This window comes from Phymastichus coffea, unplaced genomic scaffold, assembly GCF_024137745.1.
Source record: "Phymastichus coffea isolate CEN01 unplaced genomic scaffold, Cenicafe_Pcof_1.1 PCOF00246, whole genome shotgun sequence".
Classification (NCBI taxonomy): Eukaryota; Metazoa; Arthropoda; class Insecta; order Hymenoptera; family Eulophidae; genus Phymastichus; species Phymastichus coffea.
The window spans coordinates 1,143-23,088 of record NW_026707057.1 but is presented as its reverse complement, the minus strand read 5'-3'; the positions used below and the strand labels follow the sequence as shown (position 1 = coordinate 23,088).

Genomic DNA, 21,946 nt, shown 5'->3' with positions numbered 1-21,946 from the left:
TGGCGCTTGTAACAGTCGTGTCCTACAAACGGCCAGCCGTTTCTCATCTCTCTCTCGCTCTCTATGATGCGCCGCTAACATATCCGCGTGATATCGGGCTTGTTTGACAGATTTGCCAGTGTCGCGAGCTCGTCGTGTGCTCTGCGTCACGACGCATTAACTGCGCTATGGGATGCGTGACGCTGCGTCGCGCGGGTGCTCGTAACCGGCCGATCGATAACTCAGCCGAAAATATACGTCACGTTTCCGACGCGAGCGCGCGAGAACGTGACTTTGATGCGTACCGAAGGACACCGATGCCGAAGGAACATTCGTACTCCTCGGGCGACGACGCCCAGGCAACGAATGCATCGGTATGTCGATGATCGCGAGGGCCACGGAGTACCGCAACACGGCAATGTCCATAGGAGTTTGCATATCAGAAAATTAACAAATGTAAATGAAAACGGTGCTCAAAGTCCATCGACGTGCGAGCGATGTGCACCAACGATTCCCGTTTGTCCGAGCTCACGATGACGAAAGAACAATCGCAGCGCTGGACATCGAGAACCGATCGGTGGCGCCGCGCTCATGGGGGGCCCAGCTGTCCGCTCTCGCGGACCATTAACTCGATGAACGTAAAATTAATTTAATTTACGTTGTCGCCGCGCTCGCTGGCGTCTGCAAAAACCTTGACGCCTGCCTCGGAGCGCGCCATTAGGGATTCCCAGTTCGCACGGTAATTATCGTTAATTGGACTCTCGCGTGCGCCGCGCCAATTGGACGTCGATGCGCGAATTAATGCACGCTCGGTGCTTTTCCGGCGAGCGGCCCTCGGGCAAGCTGACTTTGTGCTCGGCGCGGACGGAGGCCGAGCATGGCGCCCAAAAAATTAACGGAGCACCGACACACGGACCATGCGCGCTCGGGCGCGGATACGAGAGCCGATCGAGCAGCGAGCGAAGTCGACGGACACGCCGACGACTACCGCTCGATTTAGTCGAGCGATTAACAACCCTCGCTGTCGGTTGACGAGCGGCGAGATAGATATCGATAAGGCGAGTTGCGCGGAGACGTCGCTCATCGAAAGCAAACTGCAAATCGAGAGGAATTTCAACCGAAGGCCATTGCAATCTTATTGTTCCATCGCTCAACTGTACACGGTCGCATCACAAGGACTTGCCGCATTGACCGCACCGAAAAACACGAAATAGCAGTCGTTGTTCCAACCCAACCCAATGTTACCCAATGTTACGGTTGCCATAACGCCTATAAATAGCGCGAGATCGTCAGAGAACGGTGGCGGCAACGCAAACGGGCTAGTGTGCACGCGAGCCTCACAGAACGGCTAATCAGAGTAGCCGACAGTGGCGGGAGCAGCAGCACCAGTACCAGCAGCTGCTCGGGGATGGAGGCGGGACGGGCCGAGTCTGGTAATCTTGAGGGTGTACATACGCGTAATACCTGTCGGCGGTCAGCTCGCTTTGCTCAAAGGAATTGGCAAAGTCGGCGCCGGCGCTGCGATATCACTGGGTCGGACGAGTGTTCTGCAGGGACTACACGTTTGCCCGCTGCACGCAATACCCGCGGGTCCGCGCTCCGATGCGTGATTAGAGTCCGCGGGGAAATCTAGCGGCGGGCCTCTCTCGAACCCCGCGAATGGTTGGATGTGTGTGTGTGAGTGCATCATCTCTTTCTCCTACGCAGATTTCCCGATAAGTCTCTCTTTCTCTCCCGAAGTACGCGCGGCGATCGGCTAAACGACTGTACCGTCATGTTTTTCCATGGCTACCTTGTACCCCGCAGCCACTGATTTCTGCTTTTGCTCCGCTCTTCCTCTGTTCTGCTTCCTCGTCTCGGCCGTGAGTGGGGGGAGGGCATACCGCAGCTTATACGGCAACAAATCTCCCGCTGCAATTCTTCCGATGGGATTTTATATATACGATCGCGATAACATCCATTTTGAGGTAGCATCGATATTTCTCAAATAGAGCGCGCGATCAACTTTTACAATTCGCTCGCGTTGACTCATCCGGTAAACTCTGTCAATGCCTTCAATTTGAATAGCGCATTAAATCCGGCGCTCGGTCGCGATAGTTGATGGCCGAGGCTCGGCGAATCTCAGCCGCGGCGAGAAGTTGGAAAACGCTGGAAAACCGCTTTTCCGCTCCGAGTAACTATCAGAACGCATCGAGACGCGGGCCGGGCCGGGCAAAGTTTGCCCCGAAGCCGGAATATTTCTAGCGTATCCCCGAGCAGCGGGAGCGAGTTTAGTTTGGAACTTGGATGATTTTGCCGCGGCGGTGGCGCAGATATGTGGGCCAACGACACGCGTTGACGCGCCAACTCTCCTGCGGCTTTCGAGTGCGGCGAGCTTTTGATCGAGCGTCGTAATTTTCTTGATTAGCTCGACAAAACAGCCGTGCCACGGGCGACCCGCAGCGCCGCGCCACTTTTGAGCCACCTTACCCTGCTCGTCCGCGTAATTCTAGCTCAAGAGGCCGAGCTGCTGCGGCGAGCTCGTTCCGAAACTTATTTTTCTACGGTCTGCGCGCGCGCAACGTTAATCCATCTCCGACGGAGAGAAAGATCAAAGCGGTACAGGAAGGGGGACGTATAAATCCAATGCATTGGCGTTGCCGCCGCCACGCTGTTCGCCTTTTGAGGGTGGCGTGATAAAACCGAGATTGCTATCGCGAGAGCTGCAATTCTCCGAGTGGCTCTCTCGCTCTGCTCGATATACATCGAGCGAGCGAGCGAGCCGGGCGTATGTTTTCGAGATGCGGCGGCGGATGGAGGTTCTTCGTCTCGCAGGAGCGCTTTGCAGGCGCGCGCACACGTCAAGGTGTACGTACACGCGAAGGCGAAACTTCGACGAAAGTTAGCCCGGCGCCGAGCGCCACGGGGAATATCTCTTTACAACTCGATTACCAAACGCATCTATTACCCCTAGCCCCTCCCCTTCCACCGCCCTACCCGGCCACCGCCCTACGACTAGCTCGCCTCCAGCACCGGCAGCAGCTTGCCTTTTACCCGCGACGCGCAGCGGCTTTTCAATTCTGTTGCGATATTATGCTACGCGATGCACTCGGCTCCGCAGGTCGACGGCGAAACTATCTGCGCTTCGCGGACGAGTGCCGCCGCGTCGTCGCGTTATTTGCGGCGACGTGTCATGGGCAATTGCCTCGGGACGAGATCAGAGGCGAATTCGTTGAACTAGCTGTTGCACGCTCAACGGGCAATTTGCACTGATCGTTTGATCGGTGAATAAGCGATTGTTTAGAGATGCAGTCGCACGATTAGATTCGTGGGGGAAGCGCGGGCCGCTCTGCCATCGGAGCAAAGGCGATCGGGTCGCCGGCGGTTATCGCGGGTATATAGCTACTGCACCGGACGAGAATGGGCTGCCTATAAAGGCGCCGCTGCCGCGCGGTCTGGAAGACAGGCGGCGATTGATCGGCGTAAACGAGACTTTTTAGATGAGAGACGGCAGCCAGCACGCGAAGGCCTTGGTCCAGCCCCAGCCCATTTTCTACGGCTTCGGTTGGGCGAAAAACAGAAGGAGCTCGGGCGCGCTCTTGCGTTCGCTCGGCAGGACAGCACGCGGCAACGTTCTTTCGAACTAGCGAGGCAACGTCAAACGTATCGTATCCCGCTTGTCGATTCGAGCCGAAAAACTCTGCCAATTAATGGCAAATAATTGTTTTCCGCTCTAGTTGCGCGCACAAAGCTCGGCTCGATTCAAATGTTCAAGTTTAATTAACTTTTTGCCGAGCCGCTCGCGGGCGGCGACGGAACAAATTATGCGCAATGACATCAAAAGGGCCAACCGTCCGACTGACGATTAAGCTCCGGGGGCTATTCAAAATTATGACAAAAGCCGCGTCCCGATCGATCGGCGCTTTCATCGGATTATTGCCGGCCTTCTTTTCTGCCCGCTCGCGACGACGACAAGCGCAATAATCGCGATCCTTGGAAAGCCGCGGCGTAATTCGCCGATGGCAAATAAATTCTTAGGCTTCCGATGAATTCCGCGTTGGTTCGGAGCCACGCGTCATTGTGAAAGATCTTCCGGTTTCGTTAGCCGATTGCGCTTTTACGCGGAATTGCAATTTTTGCCGACGAGCGAGACGTTGCGGCCGGAAATCGCTTGGAACACAGACCCCCTTCGATCGATGCCCTCGTTCTGTCTTTTTCTCAAGGGGTCGCGCTTTTATAAAAATCCGTAATTACGGCGCGGGAAGTACACTTTTTTTTGAGCATCGCCGTGCATAACTGTCGATCGCGTTGACGGCTCTACGGGCCGAACGTTTGCGAGTGACCAGACAGTCGTATTTCGTAAAATTGCAACGTCGCAGTTGCGGAGGGCCGATCGGCAATGCGGTGCATCGCACGCGCAGGATTAGCTCCTGGGGTGGCGCTGCACACGAGGAGGTTATCGGGCGTGCAGTAGAGACGACGGGGATTAGGGCTTGCAGCGGAGCTTGAAATTTACGACGGGGGATTGGCGTTAAGACGAGGCGACTCGCCCTCTCTCGCCCAGTCCGTCGGACCCAATAAATATTGTAATGCAGTCGCCGGGGCATTTTAATAAGCGTCGAGATATCCATGGATATTGGCTTATCACGGTGTATCCGCGAATTGGCGGGCAGTGGCGCAGCGAGAGCGCGCGACAAGTCGGCTTTGCTCTCTTGGCGGCGCCATTATCCTTGAGAGGAAGCCATCTTTTACGTGCACGGAATAACAACGAGGAATAAAAGTGTATCGGCGCGCGATGCATGTTCTCTCCGCGACTCCGGCAGTCAGCGCCGCCGATGGGATTATAGCGCTGACGGGATCAGCCGAGAGAGAGAGAGAGAGAGTGAGTGAGAGCGGGCGGGAGGCAGGGGAGAGCGAGGGGCTGTCAGCAGGCAAGAAGACAACGAGAGCGCGCCCTTTTGTATCTATGCCACGCGAGCCTGATCGATGCCAATGTTATAAGCTGTACGAGGCGAATTTCAACAACCGCCTGGATTATCGAGTTTTCTCGCGTGTGTGCGCGTGTGGGTAACTTTGCCGCTTTCGGTGTGCAAGGGTGTGTGCTGCGTGAGATTTGAACGATTGACGTGAATTTCTCTGCCGGGCAGGCGGATTGCTAGCTTGTTTGTCGAGGATCGCGGACGATCTTATGGATGACGGATTATATTGAAAAATTGCGTTCCATCGAGAGCCAGAATTACGGTCTCGCTCGGCTTTACGTCGCGCTCTCGGGAAAATCGGTGAAAATATTGTAATGTTTGGACGCCGAGGTTTTCGCGCGGATCGATCGCGTTCAACTTCTACGCGATCTAATTGGTTTTCCAAGTTGTAAGACTTCCACTCGAAAATCGACTTATGCGCGATGCGAAGAGCAAGTTTCGGCCGAGATGCTTCCCGAACTAGAAATAACCAATTTTTGTCAAGACTTCGGCAAAGTCGAGTAAACGCCTCGGTTCCGATGCAAAACCCGGCGCATCTGCAACCGACTGGAAATTTGATTCCGCGAAAGCGGACGAGCCATAAATTCGAAATAAAACAATGCCGCTGAGGAAGCTACGTCTAGCGTCAAAGGACTTTTAACGCTCCGGCAAGCTAGATCCTTGGCTCATTACGAAATCATTTTCCAACTGGGATAGGGGGGAGGACGCGAGCAATTGGAAGCTCTCGCTCGTGCTCTCCGCGCCCTCTGGAAAGATAAGAAAGAGAATTGGCGACAAGTCCAGCGCGATGAATTCGCGACCTCAACCGCCGCCGACGACGTAGTTTCTTTGAGTCGGCTGTCTTTATGCAGACGACGGCGACAGTCGACAAAAAAGGTTATGAATCCTAACTGCGCATGAATGCCTAAGGAGAAGCCCCCTTCCCTCGCGGAGACGGCAAACGACACATACACACGGCCACGGAATATTTCAGATGCTCGCAGCAGTTTAAACAAGCTCCGGGAAAATTGAAGTTGGTTCTCTCTCTCTCTCTCTCTCTCTGTCTCGCTCGCTATATACGGCCGCGCTAAATAAATATTTAACCCGCGGCTTTTGGTAAATACACTGCTTTTTTTCGTTGCTTTAGTCTGCAGAGAGGCAATTCTTCGGCATGAAAACGCTGCCTACTCTGCTTCGGAAAATCACTATCGCGGTTTGAGCGCTTGTGCGACTGACATTGCGCTTCTCGTCAAAGAACTCTCGGCTCGACCAGGCGAACGCGGATGTTGGGCCAGCGGAAAGGAGGAGGGGGAGGACCAGGAAGCGAGCTCTCGCGATCAAAGCCACTGACGAATTATGCGTGCTCACCGCGATCAATTCATAAGTCTCGCGTTCTCGCGGCTGCCCTCGAGGGAGGCCGTCGTCTGACCATAACGGCACGACTCCACTTCGTCAGCGCTCTCTTCCGCCGGGAGTTCTTAGGGCAAAGTCATTTGCCGAGATCCGAGCGCCGGCGCTGCTCCGCTTATTCCTTGGTTAGCTCGCCCTCTCGAGCCTCGCGTTCCTCATGATAAGTCGCCTCCGCGCGGCCGTCGCGCGCATGATTTGCGACACTTGCGCGATCATCCACGACACGGAAAAACGAGCTTCCTATCCCATTCCTTATCATTTTTTTTGTCGAACGCACGCCTTTTTGTCGTCGCGGAGAGCGCTATTCGTTCTCGTTCTTGACACGACGCGGATAATGACAAAGAGCGAACATCGTATTGCACGCGTTCGCCATCTAGCAGTCGAATCGAATATATTTGACGTTCAGACTTTGAAGAAACGAGGAGAGCTAGTCGATTCACGTGAATTGTGATATTGAAAACGGACGTGCTTTTAGAAGCTTGCATGTCGCATTCATTTGATACACTTATAGATAGGATTTTTTTATACTTAACAGAGTTTTGCTTATAGTTGGCTTCTGGAGTATAGGACCACTTGAAATAACGACCGATCAGGTTGCCCAAAAGGCTGCCGTTTGAAATGTACTCTTTTCAATATTTTTTTTAATAGTTATTTTGCAATGTTGATTGACTTTTACAATCGGCCAAAATCGTAGTTTATCAACGAACGTACAGATTTTAATTAAAGAACATTTTATGTACATCTAAATGAGGCGAAGAAAAGAAAAATTATTTCACAATAGAATCTAAAGATACAAGCACGCGCATGGACCATAGCATTCTCATTGCAACTGTGCACGTCTTTGCGGTGAAATTTGTCCCAGAACAGCCGTACAAACGTCACTTTGTCCCAGGCCTCCTGCGTGCATCTCAAATTAGCAGAAGAAAGTCGGGTGCACTTGTCGAATGGTCATGGGAGGCTGGGTTAGAATAGCATAGCGCGGCGGCGGTCGGTGAAGAAAGGGATTACGAAAGTAACGCGTCCCATGTGGATCGTGCAAAGCTACGTGCGAGCCAGAGTCAAGGTAACTACATAACTACATGCCTGAAGGTTATACAGGCGCGCGTATATTATGTAGGAAGAGCGCTGCGGTTGACGAAACGTGACTACTGTCTCTCTGCCGCTGACATCTCATTATCAAAAAAGACAAGCCCCCTTCTGCCCCCGACCGCTTCTTACATAAATGCAAACCGCTCGCTTTTCCCTCCCCTTTCCCTTCGTTTCGCTCTTATCGATTTCGCGCTGGAGATATGAAATGCCTCTGGGAGAGAGCGAGAAAATGCAATCAACGTTAGCAAGGAGGAGAAGCACTCGCTCATCGCTTTTAGACATTCGTGTAACAAAATCCTCAAGGCTGGCAGGCGGTCGAGAACTGGGTCACAGCTAACGCGAGAGAGAGAGAGAGAGAGAGAGAGAGATCAAAAAGCACTAGAGCTGTAATAATAATAGCTAAAGTTATCACGTCGATTCAATGTTCCCCGGTGCTAGCAAATTTCGCGAGCACCGCCGCCGGGTTTCTCTTGCTCTGATGATATACGCATTAAATTCCAAGCGCAATACAACTCGCTGCATTTGCATCGGGCAAAAAAGGCGAGATTAGCGTGCGACCCGTCATCCATGAGAGATAGAGAGAGAGAGAGAGAGACAGAGATAGAGGAAAAGGAGGTCGTTGCTAAACTTGATTAAGCGCCTGGACGCTCTCGTGTCGCTCTTTGTTCGTTCGCGACTCGCGCTCTTTCTCTCTCTTTTTTTTCTTTCGCTCGGTCGTTATTAGCTCGGCATTCATCGATCTCGCTCGCCGCCATCGTGCGGTCATGCGAGGGTGCGCGAGATTTGCTTTGTTTTGTTTTTTTTTTTGTGAATCTTCGCGCAGCTTCCGTAGCCTTTGACAACACTGCGCGCGCTCGTACAAAAAGTAAATATTCCCTGTGGCCGTCAATCGGGACAACGACTGCAACGGAAAGGAGCGGCAGCGGGCGAAAAAGAGGGAATTAATTGCGACGATGATTGCAGAAATAATTGAAGCACCGTCCGTCGAGAGTTCATTAACCCTATCCCCGTAAAAACAATCGCGCGGAGGGCTTATAAAAGGTAATATTTTCGCGAAGAGCCGAGGAAGAAGAGAGAGACGGAGAGAGTCACAATCAGATCGGATCAGGAGGGAATATTTCATCGCGCTGTCTTTCTCTCTTGCCTTTGGCCGTCTGGCAGCAAGTTCCGTTGTCGTCGTCGTCGTCGTCGCAAGCCAGTGAGCCGGACGGATTATTAACGGGCAATTTGCCGCGCGACTCTGTATTGTCTTTCTCTCGTCGTCGCCGTCGTCTTCGCCGGTTCGTTCGTTATTTCCGTCGTTAGTGCTCGATATCGAACGGAAAATAATGGAAGGATTATGGGAGCTCTCTCTCTCTTTCACTCTCTCTCTCTATCTCTCTCTCTCTCTCTTTCTCGTTTGCGATTTTTGCCAAATAATCCCAGCTAATTGCTTCTCCAGCAGCCAACTGGTGACGTTTTTCCACGAGAAAATTGCCCAGAGGGACGAGTCGAGGGCTTATATGGGCGCGATTGCAGTCTGAACGTCGACGTCGTCGTCGGGAAAATACCTTTTTGCCTCGACGACTTTCGTTATACGACGCCACGATCTCGAGTGGATTCCAGTGCGGGGAGCGATATACTTTCTTTAGAACTCACCTGTCGCAGGAAAGAAGGAAATCAAAGAAGCGCTCAGCTCGGCTTCGCTCGCGCGTGATAAGTAAGGTAACGATTGCACCAGGAAAGCAGGGCCCAACGTGCCCAGCTGAATGTCAACATTCGGTTGTTTTCAACTAAATGCGCTCAGCGCGCGAACAACAATATGGAAGCATTTGAGACAGAGAACGCAGAGAAAAACCTGCCAAGCATCGATTTATTAAACCACTCGCTGGCGAGGCAGCAACTTGCGCGACGTATAATTCCAACGAAGGATCCATAAGCCAGTTGACCGCTCGCAGTTGCAGCAACTTTTCCACTTGTTAAAATTTAGTAAATACGCCTGTTGTATATGTGTGCGTGTGTGTGTACGAGCTGCAAATTTGGAAGATGCACAAATTAATGGCGGGAGCGGTGGAAGCACAGTTTTTACGTGGGGAACCAAGATGGAACAAGAGAACGGTAATAGGGAAATCCTGCGGATGCTGTGCTGCCTCGGTGGGAAAAACGGACAAGATTAAAAAAAAGAGAGGAAAAGAAGGAGAGAGAATGAAATCTGCACGCTTTAATTAAAATCTCGGTCTGTGTTTCGCAGCTAATGCTAAAAGCTCTGGGGGATTCCGCCTCTACCTTTGCCGACGTAAAGTTCTTATCCACCCCCTCCTCCTCCATATTTCTGTTCGTCATAAAGGTCATTCTTTTGTGAAGGTTTCGACTTGGATAGAATGTCCGGGAGGAATACTGAACATTTTCATCAACGGCGGCAGCGCCATCAATCCGTAACGGCGCAGACTTCTAAAGTGGGAGAAGATACGTGTCCATCTGTCGAGGAGTTGTCGCGAGTAGTTAATATCAGCGTCGAATCGGACGTCAAGAGTGGAGCCGACGAAAGAGTAGTAAACCGAATCATTGGCCTTATCAATAAAAAAAGAAGGCGGAGAAGAAGACGAGGCAGCCAGCGCTGCCGTGCAAACATACTCCGAGACATGCCGATATCGTCGGACACCTCGTCCTCCTCGTCCCGATTGAATCTTCGACGCGTCTTGGCTTCCTCGAAAATTGCTTCCGTGACGAGAAGCTTGTTGCTCGGATCGAAACCCTTCTCTCTCTTCCTTTCCTCCTCCTCCTCCCTTCTTCTTTCGTTTTCTTTTTTAATAAGTAAATGAAAAATGTCGAGAGCGAAAAAAATGGACGACGATTAGAAGGGCAATTATAGTGACGTCGCCTGCCACGACATAGCTTAACGAGTGACAGGCCCATTTCATGCTGTTGAAGCTGTCGTGGCGAATGAGGGTAAAAACAGCGACTTTCTTATGTTTGACGCGATAGTAAGAGAGAGGGAGAGAGAGAGAGAGAGAGAGAGAAAGAGCTACTCTTGTGTTTTGCATCTCGGAGGATTTTTCCCTCGTCCTTGTTTTTTGTCCACGACGTCTTGCTTCGCCGGCGGAACGACGGCTCGAGCGAATCGAATGAGTTTTCGGCTTCTTTATCCTTACGCGGCGAGATTTACGAAAGCACCTTTGTCTTGTGCACGCTTTTGCTTTCAATTCGACGATTTTACATTTCATCCAGTAATCTCGCTAAGTAATCGACGGTCTAAAATTATTCTAGTTATGAAGTTGTTCGAGCAGCTCTCTCTCTCTCTCTCTCTCTCTCTCTCTCTCTCTCTCTCTCTCTCTCTCTCTCTGTGAAATCAGTTCACTCAAGAAGACAAAAGTGCATTTGTCGAAACGATAAATTCACTGAAATAAAGGCTTCGAGTAGCGTCAAAGCCTACTCGCGGAAATCCTATTCGTATGTGTAATGAACTCCTGCGTGATTCGGGAAAAAAAAGCCGAGGGGATATTTGCACTCTAGGCTCCGCGCTCTCTCGAGAGTTGTAAAAGGCTAGTACTTGCAAAAGCCGCGCATCAATAGCGACAGAATTCAAAAAGGTCCCTCTTTATAAAGAGAGGGGGGGAGGGAAAGAGAGAGTAAGAGAGAGCAGAACAAGCTCAAGTACCGCGTGAGTATGAAAAAAAAGGGAGAGAGAGAGAGAGAGAGAGAGAGAGAGAGAGAGAGAGAGAGAGAGAGAGAGAGAGAGAGAGAGAGAGAAGAGTAGGTAGGAGGAGAGAAAGAGAGGCCACTTAGAAAGTCACTAGATGCAATGAGCGGAGGCTCATAAAGCGCTCAACTTTTATCGATGTCTCGGGTTCTTTTTCCTCTCCCTGTAGTCGTCGTTGTCGTCGTCGTCGTCGTCGTCGAAGTAGCTGCGAAGTGTGCGCTACGATCGTCGTAAATAAACCGCTTTCTCTCTCTCTCTCTTTATTTCTCTCTCGCTCAAGTACGCGCACAGCTACTTAAGTATTATATTTTCCCAGCTTTCTCACACAACCTCTTCGCTAATTGACATTCATGCGCGAGGCAGGGGGACACCAAGAAAAAAGCTAACGAGGTCGTGGGCTTCGCGTCCCCTTCCGTCGATAACGAGGTCACCATCCACCGAGCACCAACGCCAGAGGACAAAGGCTCTCAATCAAACGCGGAATTCTCTTCCCTTTCTTTGTGCGGTCGGACTCTCGCTCGCTCGCTCTCTCTTTAAACGTCGGACTTTATACTGACTCGTTTCGCTTCTGCGGCTTGAACTTACATCCAGACAGACCGAATTTCGTTCGCGTCAATGGTGCGCGCAGCGATCGTCGGACGCTCAGACGTTCGGCTCAAGACTTTGACGATGCGTTTCACGGATGCGCGGATAGTCAAACGAGAGGCGTCAAGCCAGCGCGACAGCTTGAAAAATCATTGACTTTTATCGCTTCTCGCCAGTTGGATTTTAATGCTCGCCGCACGTTTAATTCCATGGGACGGATATATCGCGACTGCTAGCAGCGCATATAACGCGCGCGTAATTCCTTCGGGGAGGCGGGGGGGATAAGAATGACTCTCGAGCTCGCTCTCCACGCGCAGAGTGCGAGAGAGTCATATCGCGACTGCGACACGTTCCGTTAGCCCGCGGTTACGACGTCAAAGTCGATTTTATACAGGCTGCACGGGAAGCGGGGATCCGGGTTTCCTGCCTTTTTGATGTGCGCGCGCGTACGGCGGAATTGAAGATCGTTCCACTGCGACTGCGTTTTCGCGAATAATTGATTTTAGAGCAGCTCGCCCGACAGCTCTGCTTTTTTCATCGGTCGTGACCGGAGATCGCTTATCAGAGTGATTAATTGCAGATATTCGTGTATATCCCTGTGAATAAATAATCAAAACTGATAAGCGCGTAATGTCACATTCGTTGGGCATAATGTATTTATCAGGGTGAGTAATCGCGTGGGGGTATTGCTGTTAAGTTGAATTATTAACGCACATTCGTGGCATTAATGCGAATCCCTAGGATTTATTAGCGCGGATCGGGCTTTCGAAGAGCGCGTTATTCGTGCTGCATTACGAAAGTCGCGAACTCTCGTGATTTCGCGAGGTGCGAGGCCGACAGCGGCCTGGCCGAGAGTCGCGTCGCGAAGGCAAACGTAGCGCGTCGCGTTCGGCGGCAGAGCGCTGCAAGTACCACGCGGGCCTGTCGGACCCGGAGCACATTACGATAACGCGGAACGATCGGCGATCGAGCTGCGTGCACGAAGCGCCAAGCGAAAAAGCGAGCGGCGATAACGTCGGTCTCGATGACGATGAGGATTCTCTTTCCTCGGGCGTAACGTGACGCGACAATTGATGCTCGCGAACGTCGCTTTTCAGCCTCGTCAACCGGGCGCTCGCGTCGTTTAATGTTGACTGATGCGCGCGCGCATGTATACGTTATTAATAAATCAATTGCCGCCTGGCGTTTCGCCGACGCTCGCGTTTTTTCTCTAGCGGTCGCGGCGATTCAAATCGATAGATCATCCCGCACAACAGGCCATTCGTCGAGTTTGATTTGCTCGCAGCCACGGAACACGAGCAAGCCGGTAATTACCGCGAGGTTTTTTTCGGGCGCGGAAAAAATAAAATGAAATAATAGGAGCGGGGCTCTTCTTTTGTTGCACGGTTCGACGCTCGAAAAGGAGATTGAGGAATAAACAGAGAGCGCCTCGAGATTTCCATGTCTGTATACAAAAGAGATCAATACTCGCAGCAGCAGCAGCAGCAGTAGCAGCGAAGCGCAAGGCAAAGAGAGAGAGAGAGAGAGAGAGAGAGAGGGTAAGATTGAAAAATCGATTGGCGGGAGTTCGTTATAAATTTCTCCAGGGCGTTCTCGTCGACGTCGTCGACGAAAGGAAGAGAGGATCCTCGAGAGCGAAAACCGTTTTATTTCCGTATCCGCGACCTTCTGACCCGCTTCATTACCCCAGACCTCCCCCCGTTTACGATATTCGCGTATATAGAGCGACTTTTTTGTGCCATTACCCCCGCACAACTCGAAAGATACCATTTAGCCATGATTCCCCCGAATAAGTCGGGCCTCCTCCCGTCTTTTGTCCACAACTTTTTCTCGGCTCAAATTTAGCGATAAATCGCTTTACTGCGATTCGAATCCGCAGAGTCAAACAAAGCTCCCGTTTCTCGCTCTCTCGCTGCAGCGCCAAACGATGTACCGTCGCGAAAACTCTCGCTCGTCCCCTTTTCTCTCCCTTGCCGTCGAGAGCCCAGCTGCACGCAGCGGCGAATCCGCAGCAGCAGGCCGCGCCTGCGGATCCGCGGTATCTCCGGCATACGCACGGGGCTGCCCCGTAGATAAGCCGAAAGCGAGCGAACGCAGCTCATTTGCAGCAAGAGAGAGGGATGCTCCCTTTCGGCCTCGTTGTTGCCTGATAAATAGCTACACGTGCAATTAAGGCAGACCTGCTCTCTCTCTCTCTCTCTCTCTCTCTCCCTCTCTCTCTCTCTCTACTCTTGCGCGCCTTGCTTATTGAACGCGCGCGCTGCTCTGACGAATCGATAGCGACTTATTTAATTAAAATACGAGAGCCTCCGTCCGATGTAATTTCGAAAGGGGGCTCTCGTACGCAAATCGCGAATGGTTCATCTATCCGTGCGTCTTTCGATTGACGCGAGGGTCGTCGTGACGATGCTTTCTCCGTTGCGAGCTATTTCCAGCCACTTCAAGACCTAGATTACCTCGAGAAAAAAAAAATTCCGAGCACGAAAAAAAAAAAAAAATTCCCACTCTCTTGCAACGGAACTTTTCGTTTTTCCCCGACATAAACGTCAGATGATTTCACGGGCTCTCGCGCCGGCAACGCTTTATGAAAAAAAGGCCGCACGCCCGCCGCACATTTCAGAGCGTCAGCCGTCGTCGTCGTTCGTACGGTCGATCGAACTCTAATCGAATTATGCAAGTGTATACATACATCTATGCACGCCGCGAGCAATCGAAGGGAAAACATGGGTAAGAAGGGGGGGGGGGGGGGGTTCAAGTAAAAGTAGAATCGTGCGCGTCGCGGTGGCAAACTTCATCGCCGGAAAATCTGTTTGGCTGTTTCGGCTGTTCCAGGCTCGCTGTGCGTTTCAATTTCAAGCTACGCCGCGGCGGCGGCGACGGCGGCTTGCCGTACGTGCCGCGCGTTTGTTTCGCGCGTGATCTTTCCCGGCCGAAAGCGTCGCTACCGCCGCCGCATCGCACGCAGGCATATCGAGGCGGAGTCGCGTGTCTCGTTTACGACCGCGAGCGACATAAACTGCAATCTTTGCGGATTGCTGCGGCCGCATACGCGCGCGAGTGGGCTAGCTCTGCCGTCGCGTCTAATCTCATCACGCGCTGGAAATAGTTAGCGAAGCGCGCAGCTTCGCGTGCACGCGAGAGGGCATAAATACTAATAAGCATGGCCAGACAAATTTAAAGTTTTCTCGCGGGCGTCCTCGACTTTCGTTCAGCCTCGCGGCGCTAAAGTTATACCTAGTGCACTTTAAGCTCGGCGCAACTCGTTCAACCGGCTACCTCACGGGCTGCCGCGAAAATGATCTATGACAAGGCATTTGCAGCGACGCGCGCGCGAGCGAGAGAGAGACAGGGAGAACGTCGTGGCATACAAAACAGGGAGCTCGCAAAGCAGCAAAGCGCGGCGGGCTCTAAAGGAAGATAAAGGAGAGCGCGGGGGAGCCGACGACGGACGGACGGACGGACGGACGGTCGGACGAACGAACGAACGACCGACCGGTAGGAGGGAAAAGAGTTCGTCTTCGGAGAGAGATTCGCCCCCCCCCCCGTCCCGTCCCTTGAACGAATGCTCCTCGTTAATTTTCCCGTTTTCGTCGGCGCTCGAGCCTCGCTGCTGTACGCGAAAAATTAGCCTGTCGAAAACTACTCTCGCTGCTGCTGATGGGCTACTTAGCCAAGCTGTATAGCTCTTAATCAAGAGCGATGTTGCGCCTCATTAACGAAACGAAACCTTGATAAGTTCATCCATTAGTTATATTCGCGACTGACGAGGCGCATGTGCGCGTTTCTCTTTTACGTCGATACGGTCAGCGCGTGCACAAAGAAGCATTTGCTATTCCAGGTGATCGTCAAAATAAGATCCCAGGAGATGCGCACTCGCCATTCGCAAATTGTCCTCTGAATTATTCACTGGCAGGTATAATCCGCAGCAGCGTGCATTGTTTATGTCCTCGATCGATTGTGCAGAATTGGTCGTCGTCGGCGGCGACACACAGCGCCAAGAATTGCCAGCCTGAAAAGTCCAACGAGAGCCCGCGCTCGGCCTTTGCCAAGGCTCGGGGGAAAAGGTCGAGCAAGCCGGAAGATAAAAGGAGGCGAGCGCGCGCGAGGACTGAAAAGATGATTGGGCAAGAAGGAGCGGAGCGCGCTACAGGCTAGGTTTAGCCTTACAAGGCGTTAATGTCGGGCTGCAAGGCGGCGGGTGGCTGGGAGGGATATACTCTTACAAATTGTTCGTCGTCGGGTGGCAGGATTTGTCTCCATTAAAGGGATTGAGGTTTTGTAGCGCACGCGCGCGCGCGCGCTCGCCGAGCGAGTTCTACTTTCACTGGATTTCGAATTTCACAGAGAAAAGCCAGCGAGAGGGATTGTCTCTGTGACGCGCGCTAGCGAGAAACTGGGTTGACAGACGCGCGCCTGTATACCTGTAGGGCGGGCCGATGACGCAACAATGAAATCAAACAAGTATCTCGATCGGGTTACCGCGGCATCGAGGCTGCTGCTGTCGATTTCTCGTTCTACATTCCGCGCGCGATAAACATGCTTGTATTCCCCGCCGCCGCCGCCGCCGCCGCCGCCCTCACCGCTGACGCACCGGAGCAATTACACTGGGCGGCGCGCGCGAGAGGAAGAAAAGTCGTCCCAAGGGACGCGCGAGCGCGAGGATCGGAGAAATTAAACTTGGAGCGCGAGAGGCCTCTCATAATCCTGGCTGGAAGCCAGCTCGCGCTTGGCTCTCCGGAGCTCTCGGCTTTGATTGCAAAAACGCCATTGTCGGCGCGAGCTCCCCGTGATTTACCGCTTGATAATGATGCGATCTAATTTGACTTTCGGCCTCTTCACACTAGGGCTCTCCCCGTTCGGCCGTTTTCAATTCTGGCCCCCGCGTGGCAAAGACGCCATTTCGAGTCATGGGATCCCATTCTATCGAGCTTCTTGGCTGACATCTCGTCACGGCAAGTGGAGCGAGCGCCGCGCGCAAAAATAGCCAATCGATACCTGCCCCCCGGGTTTCTCGCCCTCTTCCGCGAAATCGTTCTCATCGAGAAGAGACCTTAAGCGTCGTTGGGGCTCGAAAGGGGGAGGGGGGGGGAGGAGGAAAAATATTGCATTCAATTAATCGGCGAGCGAGCGCAGGTACGCGCGCCGCTGAAAAGCGAAAGTAGAGAAATTCCGAGAACCCGCGCGAGTTTAAATTAAAGCAGTTGCAAGCGCTACTTTGCCACTTAGCATTCCCCGTGAGAGCAGACCCTCGGGCGAAAGAGAAAGCGGCTTATTGTACTCTCCCCCGATGAAAAATACGCGCACAGCCAGATTTTTTCCAGCCCTCTCTTGCGCTTATTCTTCTGCTTTGTATAATTTACAACTAATTTCATCGCATGGGAGAGCGAGAGAGAGAGAGAGAGAGAGAGAGAGAGAAGTGTCTGGCGTGAAATTGCCGAGAATTCTCTTCTATTTTTCGCCGTCGTGGATACGAGCGAAAAAAAAACGCCGATTATTTATCTCTAATCTGCTCGCTCAAAGCTGCCAGGCGTTAAAAGTTCTCGCGGATGCAGTTCTCGCGGATGCGTTGGCAAATTGGGTCAACGCTGCACCTCGCTGTCTTTTCTTTTCTCTTTCCGGTTTAATGACTGTACCAGAGTATTTACGAAATCGATTTCAACCTCCGTAGCACTGATTAAACTTACAGTTGGAAAGCTTCGAATAGCTTGTGATTTTACCTTCTCGCGCGCGCGCGGCCGAACAAAAGCAGAAGAACAAAACGGGAAAAAACGAAAAAGAGAAAAGTTATTGACGAGGAATTTTTTGTCGACGGGCTCTACGAAGCTTGCGCGTGCGTTTTGACGGAATAACCGCGATTTCAGTTGTGACCCGTCCAGTCCCCGAAGTCGAAGATTGAACTTCGTTCGTCGTTCTTTTTCGAGCGAAAACGGCGATCGCGCGGGCGCTTATTAAAATATTGACAATCGTAGTTGTCTCCATCAGTGCCGGTCGGCGCAGACGAGTGTAATGACGCTTCGGATATATATTCCCGCGGGGCACCGCGCGAACGTATATATATCTGTAACGAACATCCATATCCGCGGTTAGCGGTGCGCGGGTGAATGCAGGAATGCGAAATTTACGAGCTAATGAAATCGATTATACGCTCGGGCGCTGCTGCTGTTGCTGCTGCTGCTGCTGCTGCTGCCGCCGCCGCTGCCGCTGCTCGACCCTTAAAACAAGATACGCTTACGATGCTCGTTATATAACCGCCGTCGCTCGTAATAAACGATGACGCCTAACGGACAGCTTTGGAACTGCTCGTTTTTTTCCCCAAGTGAGAGCGATAAAGGCGATTAATCGTTAACAATAGACGAAGAGGGAGAGAGAGAGAGTTGGCCCTTGTAGAGATTCGCATCGCTTATTCAAGGATCGACGCCCGTGCTGGAAGAGAGTCCCCTTGGGCACGCTTACCGACAGCCAATAAAACTTTAGGCTAGAGAGGGAGACAGAGCAGCGCTGTACAAGGGACGTGACCGGGTCTCTCTCTCTCTCTCTCTCTCTCTCTCTCTCTCTCTCTCTCTCTCTCTCTCTCTCTCTCTCTCCTCTCTCTCTCTCTCTCTCTCTCTCTCTCTCTCTCTCTCTCTCCTCTCTCTCTCTCTCCTCTCTCTCCTCTCTCTCTCTCTCTCTCCTCTCTCTCTTTGGTTCCGAAGGAGAGCCCAAAACGGACAAACTTGGCTCGACTCTCGACTGTTTGGCCACTGCTTTCGCTCTTGCCGAACAATTAGCGGCGTCGAGTTGATCTTTCGAGAGCGCGAAATATTTGACATCGCGCTTCCGGAATAGCGCGCGAACTTGAATGGCTCGGAGTTGGCTCGGGCGCACGGTTGGCGTGTTCTCGGCCGGACCAACTTCTCGAGCAGAGAGCACTTCCCCGGCAAAAGTAATTGAAGTTCGGTAGCCCGAGGAAGATTGAGGCGCGCGAAAAAACGGGCCGAACTGTCGTCGAGAACAGACGGCGGACGTCATCGTCGTCATTATTATCATGCGCGCTCGCCCGAGCGAGCGGAAGAGCTTTCAAGTCGAGCTCGCAGGTACGGGCGCGCAAGGCAATTAGTGGCTTCGGAGGGTACATACCCGCTCGCGCGCTCCGTCGAAAGCTATCCTCGCTTCGTGGTACACTCTCAAGACGGAACACGGCTCTGCACTCGCTTTAATTGAGAGCGAGCCGATCTCCCAGGCATACGCCGCTCGACGCGATCGCATTTGGCCGCGAGACGCCGCTTCGTCGAGAAACGTTGCCGTCGCGCGCACCTGACCGCTACGTCGACGACGGCACGTCGCGCACGTGGTTTTTTCCCCGGCACCCATCCCCCCTCGTTCGGACGAGTATCAACAGGAAGCGCAGCTGTTGCTCTCCGCGCGGAGAGCGAGCCAGTTCGTCACGGATCTCCGAGGCTTGCGTCGAGTCAATATTTGCTGAAGCGCGCGCGCGCGCGCCGCCTGTGATCCCTGCCGCTGCCGCCGTCGTCGTCGTCGTCGTCGTCGTCTTCGTCGTCGTCGTCTCTGTCCCCTCCCTCGCCCCCACGCGGAGTCAATCGACGCGTACGCAGGGATAATTTCGCGTGCGTGCCCAAAGGAGAACAGGGTCGGAGTTTGGTCAGACGTGGCTATATAGATTTCTCCCCGACAAGTTTCGTCGAGGATTAGTTGATCTGACGTAAGGAGGGAGACCTGGCGGAGGCATAATCGATTAAAACGGAATTTCACGTGCGACCTGCAATCTTGGGCTTCTCTTTCTTCTTTCTGTCTTCCCACTTTACTTTCTTAGTCAAACTATAAATCAGCGAGCTGCGAGAGGACGGGAGGGGGGGGGGGGGGGGGGGGTGCGACCGAGCGTTTTGTGAATATCTTTTTCTCGCGGCTTTGGGAAAAAAAGGAGGATGGCTTTCTAGTTTTAAAGATGGGAAGGAAATTTTTTTTGCTCCCAGCAAGGGGAACGAGCAAGCAGGGCTTTAAGTCGAGCTTTATAAACTTGTTTTCGCGTGATAATCATTTGAAAAATACTTGGTTAAGTGATTGACGGTGATTTATTTTGAAAAGTTGTGACCGTCGAAATACATTTATTCGTCCGCGTCAGCAGCTAATCACGAAAGATTTTGCCATACATTACGTAAAGTATGAACGGTCGGTCTCGCCGAAAAAATCGCCAACTTTTAATTATCTCGCGACTTGTCGTCCAGTACAACGCAAGCCGTCATAAAAATAGCGACAAAAGGACTCCGAGCAGAAGGAGACGAGACGCGGAAGAGCAAGATCCTTTTAAGCTGTCAAACACAAGTACGGCAAGAGTTAGTGCAGCCTAACAAAGCAACAAGAGGAGATAGAAAAAAAAACTCTCCTCGATAAGTTTTGACAGGGAGGGACGCGAAAAAAAATGGGTGACAGTGAGAGTAACCGGACAACAACGAAGGGCGGAGAAAGTGAGAGTCGCGAAAAGTCAGTCGGAAAAGAGAAAAGCAGCAGAAGTATCGATCGCTGCTCTCGCGGAGAGACCCTTCCTTTTGTCCGGACATAAAGTCGGAGTGGGAGAGGGGGAGCACGTCAGGCACACTCGCCTAATTGGCACTCCTCGCAATTATGCGAGTGAAGGCGCGATTTTTTTTGCCGCGCGCGCCTCGTTACCCGACGACGTGAGCACTTTCCCTCCGCAGCTGTATCTCGTTAAAAGGCAAATCGATAGATCGGCTCACCTTTACTGCTGCCGGTGTACTTGTCGCGCAGCACGTTGATCTGATGGACCCCGGCCGAACTCCTCGAAGATCGTTCTCAGATCGTTCTCGTCGAGGTCTTTCGGCACCTGGCCCACAAACATCTTGATGTTGTCCGGGTCTGGCTTCTCCAAGGTGCTCGTCGTCGTGTTGTTGTTGTTCATGATACTGCGAACAACGAGAAAAAACGGGCGAAGCTAAGTACAGTTGGACTTTTTACGGTGCATGCACATCCGACCAAGTCGTAACAACTTTCTTGCAGTGACTGCCAACAACATCTCGACGAAACTTTCGGGATTTGTCGCGCGTTCGGATGACAAATTTCTAATTCGCCTGCCACCCTCCGCCCACACCTCGGAAATATACTGGATAACCACGCGTTGCCCAGAAGCCAAGTCACTTTGATGAATGCTAACGAAAGCAGCAACAGTCCCGAAAAATATTGAATCAGTCGGCGAGAGCTCGGCTCGCGCGTAATAGCATTTCAATGTAATACCAGCGAGGAAGCAGCAGTGGCAGCGGTTGCGAAGCGAGAGAGCATGAGTTATGTGCGGAGAGGGGCGGAAAAGCATTACCGCGAACAGTTTGTTGCGTGCCGCGAAAATCGAGCGAGTGTACACTTTCCTCTCTCGTCGCTCGCCACGAGACAAGATAAATCGCGCGCACGCGCTAGTGGACACGGCGAATCTTCTCTCCCGCCGTTCGAGGGATCGAGAAAGTTTTTAATTCACCTGAGTTGCCAGTTGCCTTTGAATAAGAAGGCGGAGGAGCCTCTTGAAAAATGGGCCAAAGTTGAGGACAAGCGTGTCGGCGTAATATATGTGGCGATTCCGCCTTCGACGAACAATGCCGCCATCGCCCGTCGCCGTCGCCGCCGCCGCCGCCGCCGCCACCGCTGCAGTCGTGCGCGCGCCGAGTTTCGTTTCCGGGCCCCCCTTTCGCCCGAGCAAACTTGGACGATATTTCAGGTAAGCTGCGAGCCTCCTCCCCGGGGGCCGTTAAACAGGACGCTAAGATTTAAGGTGGACGATTCAATTTAGTCGGCGCGAGCGCGACAAGATTATCCAGCTTTCGGCCTTTTTTTCCCCCGTCACCGCCCTCAAACCCACGCCGGGAAAGCGGAGAATCGCGCGCAAGTTCTGATGGAGTAAAGGGCTAATCGAGTTTATTTGACGTGCCGAGTAATTAGGCTGCGAGACTGTCAAGCGGAATCGGTCGACGACTCGAGGGATAGGAATCGAGGACGGACGTTTGGCCTCTGGCAGGCTAGCCTTCTAATTAGCTCTCCCTTGTGTTTTTTTTTTTCGATTGTTTGTTTTTCGACGTTCGATCATGAGAAAAACACGAAATAAAATAAAATACGATGACTGTCGGAGCTTAATGGGGGTCGAGTGCAGCGTTGGCAAAAACAAAATTGTGTTATTCACAGCTGCGGCGCGCCCGATGAAAATTAATGAAGTGCAGCGCACCATTTAATGGTACTTGAATGAACTGTTTCAAACATTTGGCAGTATTCA

At 52.4% G+C, this 21,946-nt stretch overlaps 1 protein-coding gene across 1 annotated transcript in view; it reads right to left on the bottom strand.

Moving 5' to 3' along the window:
• The window catches only part of LOC131674460 (CUGBP Elav-like family member 1), a 53,328-nt gene extending 32,774 nt beyond the window's left edge, over nt 1-20,554 (bottom strand). Inside the window, 2 exon segments of the mRNA XM_058953157.1 lie at nt 20,412-20,463; nt 20,465-20,554. Of these exon segments, the coding sequence (XP_058809140.1) occupies nt 20,412-20,463; nt 20,465-20,533 (121 nt within the window). The 5' untranslated portion in view covers nt 20,534-20,554.
• Nucleotides 20,555-21,946: the final 1,392 nt, after the last annotated feature.